The 9,901-nt window shown below is 56.7% G+C and overlaps 1 protein-coding gene across 1 annotated transcript in view; it reads right to left on the minus strand.

Annotated features, from left to right (window-relative positions):
* Positions 1 to 170, minus strand: part of LOC102423469 (serine protease 42) — a 3,769-nt gene extending 3,599 nt beyond the window's left edge. Inside the window, exon 1 of the mRNA XM_023748392.1 lies at positions 80 to 170. Within this exon, the coding sequence (XP_023604160.1) occupies positions 80 to 170 (91 nt within the window). The remainder of the gene's footprint in view (positions 1 to 79) is intronic.
* Positions 171 to 9,901: the final 9,731 nt, after the last annotated feature.

The following is a 9,901-nucleotide window of genomic DNA, read 5'->3' on the forward strand; positions in this document are numbered from 1 at the left end:
CGCGGGCCCGCCCCCGGGTCCTGGCGGCCGCCCCCCGAGTGGGTGGGTGAGGGTGCGGGCCCGGGCCCCCCCGCCCCGCCGTCCCGGGCCTCCGGGAGCCGCAGCAAGAGCAGGACCAGGACCAGGAGGCCCAGGGCGCGGGTGCCGCCCAGGCCGCCCCGTAACGGCATGGGCCCCGCCCGCGGCCCCTCTGCTGGCGCCCCTCGCCCTGGTGTTGGCGGAACCAGGGCCGCGCCGCGTGCGTGTGTGTGCGTGTGCGTGTGCGTGCATACGTGCGTGCGTGCGTGGGGTCATCTGGGGTCAGAGCCTGTTCCGCAGAGGCATTCACGGCGCCGGCTGCGCTGGGCTGAGGCCTTTCTCGCGCTTCCCTCCCCGGCTTGTTCGCAATAAAGACTTCAGGGCCGTCATGGCCGCGACGCACAGTCGCTAAGAGCTGGACGCGGCCGAGTGCCCACCGGTGACGAGTGGACTGAAACCGGCGGTGCCGCTGCGGATGGAACACGACGCGGCTGCGAAAAAGAACGCGCTCTTCCCACTCGCAGCGCCGACGGACGGACGGACGGACGGACGGGCCGGGAGAAGCCAGTCGGAGGAAGGTCAGTTCGCGTGACCTCACTCACCTGTGGGATCTAATGAACAACATACACTGATGAACAAAATAGATCCAGAGACAGGAAGCATGGAGGAGACCGTCCAGCCTCGGGAAAGGCGGGGAGAGAGCAACCCCTGGACTGGCCTGCGGCTGAGCAAGACACAGGGGCCGGACAGCAGGGGGCGGGGGCGGGCAGGGACCGGTCAGTGGGGCAAAAGGAGACATATGGAATACTTTAAACAATGAAGAATAAATTAAAAAAAGAAAAGTAGAACCGACTTAACCTCCCAGCAACAGTGGGGAAAAACAACAACAAAAACTTCAACCCCTTGATGTAACTTGCACTGAACATTACTAGGCACGACGTTGGAGATGACAGTGCTGCCTTCAATAAAACCAACCCCATCTGAAAAGAGCCGTTAGCAAAATGCAAATTAAAACGGCAACGAGATAGCACTGCACACCTAACAGACTGGCTACAGTAAAAATAGTGCCCAGCAGGTGTGGCTCAGTGATTGTGTCACCCTATGAACCAGGAGGTCACAGTTCAATTCCCCTCAGGCTGCAGGCTCGATCCCCTGTAGGGGGCATGCAGAAGGCAGCCAGTCAGTGATTCTCTCTCATCATTGACATATATATATAGACAACACCCAACACTGACAGGGATGCAGATATTGAATCATTCATACATTGTGCCAGGAATGTAAAATATTACAACCTCTCTGGAAAACAGATTGGCAGTTTCTTAAAAAATAAAATATGCAATTACCATATGACCCAGTAATTGCACTCCTGGGCATTTATCCCAGAGAAATAAAGATTTATGTTCACACAGACACAAAAATAACTGTTCAAATGTTTATGGTAGCTAAATTCATAATATAGTAGTCCTCCATATCCACGGGTTCACTCTCTGTGGTTTCAGTTACCCATGGTCAGTTGTGGTCCAAAAATGTTAAATGGAAAAATCCCAGAAGTAAACAATTCATAAGTTTTAACATGTCCCTCCATTCTGAGTCTCGGGATGAAATACCACACTGTCCTGCCAGGTCCGTGAATCATCCCCTTGTCCATTGTCTCCACACTCTACACGCACTGCCCACCCGCTAGTCACTGAGCAGCCCTCTCCCTTGTCAGGCTGACTGCCTCAGTGTCGCAGTGCTCATGTCCACGTCACCTTATTTTACTTACAGATGGCCCCACAGCACAAGAATGACGATGCTGGCGATTTGGATACGTCAAAGAGAAGCTGTAAAATGCTTCCTCTAAGTGAGAAGGTGAGTACAGTGCAAGGTATTTTGAGAGACCACATTCATGTAACTTCTATTACATTATATTGTTACAGTTCTCTTTTTATTACTAGTTATTGTTGTTCATCTCTTGCTGCACCTGACTTATAAATTAAACTTTATTGATACATACGTATAGGAAACAACAGCACAATGTACCCTTGAACAACATAGGGGTTAGGGGTGCCAACACCCCTTGCAGTTGAAAATCCACCTATAACTTACCTACCAATAGCCTACTGGTGATGGCTAACCTTACCGATAACATAAACCGTTGGTTAACGCGTATTTTGTATATTATATGTATTATGTAATGTATTCTTACAATAAAGTAAACTAGAGGAAAGAGCATGTTTTTAAGACAGTCATAAAGAAGAGAAAATAAATTTACGGCACTGTATATATTTATTGAAAAAAAAATTCGTGTATCAGTGGACCTGTGCAGTTTGAAGCCATGTTGTTCAAGGGTCAGCTGTATGTATAGGGTTCGCTAGTATCCACCGTTTCAGGCATCCCTTGGGGGTCTTGAAGTGTATTCCTCACAGATAACAGGCACTACTGTAGCCACCATCTGGAAAAAACCCTGGAGTAAACAGAATAATGGCCTCCCAAAGATGTCCGAATTCTAATCCCTGGAACCTGTGAATATATTACCTTACATGGCAAAAGGAATGTGATAAAATAAAAAGTCTTCTGGGTTACACACATATGAATGGCCACAGTGCTTTGTAGTTCCTCCCATCAAGAGATGAAGTTGGGCCCTGGCGAGTGTTGCTCAGTGGTTGAGCATCGTCGACCTAGGAACCAGGAGATCATGGTTTGATTCCCGGTCAGGGCACATGCCCGGGGTTGCGGGCTCAATCCCCAGTGTGGAGCATGCGGGAGGCAGCCAGTCAGTGATTCTCTCTCATCATTGATGTTTCTATCTCTCCCTCTCTCTTCTGAGCAAATGGGCCGCCCTGCACGGCACTGGGCAGGGCACTGGGCAGGCTGTGCGGCAGGCCTTCCCCAGGCCCCCACCAGCCCAGGGTTCTGTGCATATAAGAACTGAGAACTGAAAAGTTAATAGGAAAATTTTAATGTCATCCAAGGATATTATAACTGGTTGCTTCCCAAACCGCAGTGGTTGTTAAATATTCTGAATATCACCTCTGATGATAGCCCCCAGATCCTTTCATTTGCCTAGAGTTTCTCTAGAGGTCCTAACCCATAGAGCCAGCTCCCTCCACGGGGTAAGCTCCACTCCCAGACACCCCGACACCCTCCACTCACGCAGAACTCTTCCTGCCCTTTCCCAAGCCTGCTCTGGTGGCCCCACCACTAACCAGCTCAGCCAGAAACACAGCCTCTCCCTCACCCTCACAGGCAGTCAGTCACCAAGAAGTGAGGATTCATCTAAACACACCTCCTTCACCCGCCCCCTGCCCTGCAGTCCTGCCTGGCCAGGACCTAGAAACTTGGCACAGTGATTCTAACTCCAACCCCCTTCTCTGGCCATAGTTGACACCTCATTGCTCCAGACCTGTAATAGGTTCCCCAAACATGACAAGTCCCCTCAAACCTCTGAGCCATTGTACATGCTGTTCCCTTTCCCTACAATGCTGTTCTCTTTCCAAGAGCTCCAAACACTCATCCTCTAATACCTGGCTCAAATGCCCCCTCCTCAGGGGGGCAGCCTGGTGCAGAGGGCAGACAAATCCCCAGGAAGGTCGGCAAAATCACACGATGGAGACACCTCTCATTGAGGCTCCTCTGAAAACTTAAACTCTCATCGTTATGAAGGGAGGGGTTAAACTCTCATCGTTATGAAGGGAGGGGAGGAACTCCGGAGAGAGAAGGGAAAGAGGGAGGGGGAGGGGAGGAAGACACTGAGTTATGTATGGGCAGGAAAACGCAAAATGCATCATTTGTAGAAGATGCAATTGCCTTCTAAAGCAAATCCAAATGAACCAACTGAGAAATTAATAAAACTATAAGAGAATAAGCTAAGAGGGCTGGGGAAAGATCAGTAGACAAAATCAATAGCTTTCTACTCATCAATAACAAATTAGGTCATATAATAGGAAAAAGATGTTCCATCAGTGATAGCCATCATATACTTACAGACCCCAGGAACTGGCACGGACCCTGCACTGAGTGCCTAGGTTCCCATGACCCTTTGCATCACCCTCCTGCCTCCAGGGCGCCAGCCTCCCTGGCTCCTGCCTCTGGGCCTTTGCACTGGCTGTTCCCTCTGCCCCAGACAGGGTTTATCTCCTCACCTCCTGGGGCTATTCCAGGGTCAGCACTTTTTATGTAAAGGCCACATTTTAAAGACCTTAGGCTGGGTTGGCTATGAGGCAAAATTGAGACTATTATGTAGGAACTTAACATATACCCAGAGAGAAAACGTCCACAAGATGTTTAGTGATGAAATGTGACTTTATAATAAGACTTGATTACTGTTTTGTTTTTCAATAATACAGGTCAACTAAGGCTAAGAACGGGATTCTTTTAGGGGGATAACATCAAAGTTAGTGTTCCCATCATGGAATTGATTGTAAATGCTATTCTGTAAAAACCATTCTCAGCTGAGAGAAGGTGGGCCAGGTCTGATCCATACTCAAATGCCACCTCTCAGTGAGGCTCTCCAGGACACCCTCTCAAAAACAGCCCCTCCCACCTGCCCTCTCGTCCTCCTCTGACTTTCTCTTAGCACTTCTCACAGTCTGACCGCTGTCTTTTACTCGTGTGTACGTTGGCTGCCTTCCTCTCCACTCGCAAACATTATGTGGGCAGGGGTCGGGGTTTGTCTGTCTCGCCACTGCTTATTCCCAGCATCTGGCACGTAGTAGTCACTCAATAATTATCTGTTGAATGAATGTGCCTCACTGGCTCCTGCCTCCGGGATGAATGGATGGATGAATGGATGGATGGATGAATTGTAGTGAAGAGAGACTGTGTTCATACCTGTAAGTGCTTCGAGCATTGCCTGGCACAGGCTGTGCTCAGTTGGTATTTGAGTCTGGCGCCTTAGACCACTCGGCCATCCTGACACCTCTCAATTGGCATTTGATAGATCAGACAGAGGCTGAAAACCAGGACTGCAGGCTTTATTAGAGGAGAAGGACCGGCGGGAGAACAGCAACTCGTGCAGGGTGGGCGCGCCTTTTGAGGGGTGGGATGGGAAGGGGTGGGGGCTTAGTGTACTCGGCGTGCGCTGATTGGTGGATTCATGTATGGTCCATATAGGAACAAGGGCTTAGGGTATTTGGCAGGTGTGGATTGGTGGTTCAGTGTATAGTCCATATAAGGTACCTGGTTAGTCACTCAGGTATTTCCGAGCTGCAGGTTCCGTCATACTCCGCTCACCAATTGAGGGGAAGGGAGGATCTATCAGTATTCGTCAGTTACTGTTCCTCTCAGGAGGGACCTCGAGCATCTGGAAAGCGCAGGCTCCAGAGCACAAAACACCCTCCAGCCCCAGAGGTGCCCACCACCGGCCTGCGCCCAACCTGCCAGGAAGCCCGGCCCAGACCCCTGGCCCTCCCTCTGAGAGTCCCCTCCCCCTGCCCTGGACATCACTGCCCCAGGGGTCCGCGTGCTCCCCCTCGCCGGTCCCCTCTCTCGCCCCACAGCAGCCCGTCCCTCGGTGGAGGAAAGGCGAGGTGAGAGGCTGAGCCGTTTGCCGGGGTCGCGCGTGGCGGGGCTAAAGCGGGCCTGGGCACATGCACAGCAGACAGACAGATGGACACATCTGTGGATGAGCCAGCAGCTGAGCTGGGACGGACACGAGGCCCTCCCCCCACCCCCCACGCTGCTCCGTGAGCCCGGCGGCAGGGGCTCTCGGGAGCCGCCCCGCCCCTGGCGCCGGGCCAGCCGTCCTCCCCGTGAGGTCAGCCATGGCCCGCGATTTCGGGGAAATACCAGCTCCTGATTGAAACCAGGCGACGGCCGGGCCCCGCTGCTTTCCCAGTAGAAACGAGGGTGTTTGTTCCGAGAGGACAGGGTGGCGGGGCCTGGCCTGGGCCGCGGGCGCGAGGCTTTGCGCTGCAGCACCTGGTCGTGGGTGCGGGTGTCGGGGAGACAGGGGTGGGGAGCGAGGCACCCCGACGTCCTGGCCAGCGCAGCCCGGGGGGTCGCCACCCAGCACGTGGAATGAGCCGACCAGGGAGGGTCACGGACCGTGGCCTGGAAGCCACGCGGGGCGGGCAGGGCAGCTTCACGGAGACCCCCACCCGGCACCCAGCACAGGCACTGGGCGGGGCTTATGCTAAATCCCCGCCCCTTCCCGGTTGTGCAGCCCAGGCCCCGCCCCCGGGGCTGCCCGCCCGCCACCTGCAGGGGGCGCCCGAGAGCCGGCGCCCGGCGCAGACGGGCCGCGGCCGCCCGGCATCTGGAGCGAGTTAAGGGGCGGCGGGCGGCCTGGCGGGCGGCGGCGTGAGCTCATCCCGGCCCGCCCCGTGAGGTTTCCCGGCGGCGCTGGGACCCGGGCACGGAAGCGCCTCCTCCGGGGTGTGGGTGTGAGCGAGCGCGGCCGTGTGTGCCCCTGGCGCGCCGCCCGGAGCGCGCTGAGCCCTGGGAGCCGCGCCCGCCCGCGTCGCCGTGTGTCCTGGCTCGCGAGGGTGTGCGTGTCCCCACGGGGACACATGCGTGTAATGAGTTGCACACATCCCAGCACCTACTTCCCGTTTTACAGGAAAGAAGGCCACGTGCAGGCCGCGGAGGGGGGGGCAGAGTTGGGGCGCATCCCCATGCACAAACCTAGCTCCCTGGTCCCTGTCTCCCCCACCCACACCCCCATTCCTCAGGGCCTTGGGCACCCTCCTTTGGAAGGGAAGAAGAGGCGGCCCGGTGTGCTCAGTGGTTGGTTGAGCATCCACCTATGAACCAGGAGGTCAGGGCTCCATTCCCGGGTTGTGGGCTCAATCCCCAGTGTGGGGCGTGCTGACAGATGATTCTCTCTCATTGATGTTTCTATCTCTCTCCCTCTCCTTTCCTCGCTCTAAAATCAATAAAAATGTTTTTAAAAAGGAAGAAGAGATCCCTTCACACCAGGGTCATGGCTACCACACACATAGGAAGACACACACTTGATACAGACTCACACACGGGGACACACACCGACAGACACGAGGGGACACCTCCTATTGGTGGCATCGGAGCCAGGGCCGCCAGCAGGCGGGTGGCAAGGTAGTGGCAAGGCTGGGAGAGGCCTCTGGGGAGATGCCTGCACCCCTGCCAGGGCGGGGAGCCGGAGGAGGGGCTGGAGGTCCCTGCACCCGCGTCCTCCAGGCTCTGGCTCCTGCAGTGGGCCCTGCGGTGCTGCCCAGGCTATGAAGGGCCTCAGAGGCCCCAGGGCTCCCAGGGCCAGGAGCCAGAGTTGGGACATGGCACTGTGGGCATCACCAGACATGGAGCCCAGGTCAGGGGTGGGGGAGCTGTGGCTGGAGCAGGGACCTCTGAGCACCCAGGGCTCCCCCACCCATCGGGCTAGTCCTCCCTTCAGACCCTCACCTCAGGGCCTACTGTCCCACCTCGGGCAGCACAGCTCCAGCCGCCCTGGAGACCTCGGGGAGGTGGCCCTGGACCCTCAGAACCCACCTGCCTTTCTGACATGCCCCACCCTCCTCCCTTCACCCACAGCTGGTGGGGCTGAGACGAGGAGCCCGCCTGCAGGATGGGGCACATGAGCCCTTCCTGACCAGCGATTGCTCCCAGAGCACAAGCTCGAGTTGGCGTTCCCACCTGTGAGACGAGAGGACCGCAGGCCCTGGCAGCTCCCCAGGGAGTGTTAACTCTGAAGGGATGTGCCCCTACCGTGGCCACTGAAGCATCAGCTCCCGACACTGGGGCAGGCTGGTGAGGGAGTTTTAACTGGAATGACTCTGGTTTGCATAACCAGAGCCTCCAAATTACTTAGCAAAACATGTTTGCTTTTTAATTAACATGTGCTTGAAAAACAATGGTTTTAATTAAAGTGGGTGGGGGAGAAGAGTTCAAGGAGTGCCAAGGCCCAGCCTAGACTTCTTAAAAATAAAGTGGGAGCCTTGCCTCCCGCACAGAAGCTGGGGGCCCAGGCCATGGGCCCACCTGCCTCCGCCCCTCCCTGAGCCTTTGCCCTTTTGCTGACAGTTTAATCACTCACCTGCCCTCTGTTCCCTGCCCCCTCTGGGGAGGGGTGGGCTGGTAGAAAGCAGTCTTTGGGGTAAATTAATGGGAGTCCACCAGGCGGGTAAGAGAAAGGGAGCAGCATGAGTGAAGGCCTGAGAGTGGGGGTCTTATTGGGGGAACATTAGATTTACTGGGGAGGGAGAGATATCAGGTGGGGGGAGGTGACCCATAAAAAAAGCCAGATCCCCCAGACTGGTGGACTGGAAGGGTAGGGCTGGACCCAGATGTCCAAGCCCCAGGGAGATGGGGGAGGGGGTGTGAGGTGGGGCCAGGAACTTAGGGGTGGAAGGGAGGTGACACTACCTGGAGCAGAAGGAAGGGAAGGGGCAGTGGAGAATGGAGGCAGGAGGGGAGTGGGCCTGGGGGCTCCATGGCCAGGACTGCAAGTTGAATCTGTCCAGCAGGGGGCAGCGTTGCCATCATTCCGCAAGCAGGAGGCACCAACCCAGAGGGTGATCAGTAATCGCTGGAGGAAGAGTGAGGGTGAGGAGCTGTCCCTCCAAGGCAGCCACACTTTCTCCCCCCTCTGGCCTTTTGGGGCAGGCACTGGGGTCAGAGGTTAGCACTAAGGCAGGACAGCACCCCCACCCCTCACTCATACAGGCAAAGGAAGATGGAGAGGACACCTCTGGGGAGTGAGGGTACAGGGTTAAGTCAGGTGGCCCCAAACCCCCAGCTCCCAGCAGCCCCGCCCGGAACCCTGTTTCTCATTAGGGGCCTCCAGCCTCCCCCGCCCCCATGAAACGTGCCTCCCTGCGCTTAATGCATTGCACTCCGCCTGGGTGGGAGGCCCGGGGGTATTTTTTCCCCTGAGCTCAGACATTCCTCGCTTTATTATTCTCCACATTTCAAAGCAGCTGTTGCCTCCCCCAGCGTCCCCCAGCCCAAAGCTCAGAGTCCTAAAGGGGCCCTTCCAGGCTCCGGACCCAGAGGCCCCACACCTCCAGCCCAGCAGAGGAGGGAAACTGAGGCTGTGATGGGGGCCCAGGCACTGCATGGACCTCCTCTCTCAGGCGACACCTGAACTTGCCTCCCCTCAGGCCTGGATCCTCCTGTGCCCCCATCACCGGACGACCTCAGAGCCCTGAACGATGCAGAGGGGGCCCTTGCCTGGAGCAGATGCTAGGGCACTTCTCGGGGTCCTGCCTGCTCAGGGCCCTAACAAACGGAGCCCCCACCTGTGTCCGTGGCTTTATGAGGGCAAGGCCCTCCTAGAACACAGCAGGGCTGGGTCAGCTGAGGGGACCACCAAGGGGGAAACAGGTCTCAGGACTCACTTTGGGAGTTCGGGGAACAAGACAGGCCCCAGGCAGGTTCTTGTCCGACATCAGAGGGCTGCCCCGTCCAGTCCAGGAGAGGTGCGTCCACAGAGGTGAGCTCCCTGCTGCTGGGGGTTCAAGCAGGTGGCGGCTCGTCAGACTTGCCCTGGAAAGAGGCCGGCCCAGGTGTCGGAGGCCCCCTCCTGCCCAACTTCACCGTCAGAGTCTGGGGCTGGCAGATTCAGTGCCCACTGCAGCTGAATGTTTGAGGGCCTCCTCGCTCACTCAGGATCGGCTAGACAGGTCTGGGAGCACAGGCGGAGGCACAGGACAGAGGACTGGCCTGGACGGGTCGCTGCAGTGTCCTGGCGCCTGGTGAAGCGCCAGCAATGCCATCGCCGCACCATCGCTATGGACTGATGAGTTACGTGGGGTCAGACCTGGGTCCTGCTCAGAGGGTTGGGGGTAGAAAGCAGCCCTCAGGACTCAGGGCCCACACCTGGGGAGGGACTCTGACCACCGGGGAAACTGAGGCAGGAGCCCACGTGGGGCAGGCAACCTGGGGACTGAGTCTGGAGGTCACTCTTGACACTCTGGCCATGTCGCCC

The sequence above is a fragment of the Myotis lucifugus genome, unplaced genomic scaffold (genome assembly GCF_000147115.1).
Source record: "Myotis lucifugus unplaced genomic scaffold, Myoluc2.0 scaffold_1356, whole genome shotgun sequence".
Classification (NCBI taxonomy): domain Eukaryota; kingdom Metazoa; phylum Chordata; class Mammalia; order Chiroptera; family Vespertilionidae; genus Myotis; species Myotis lucifugus.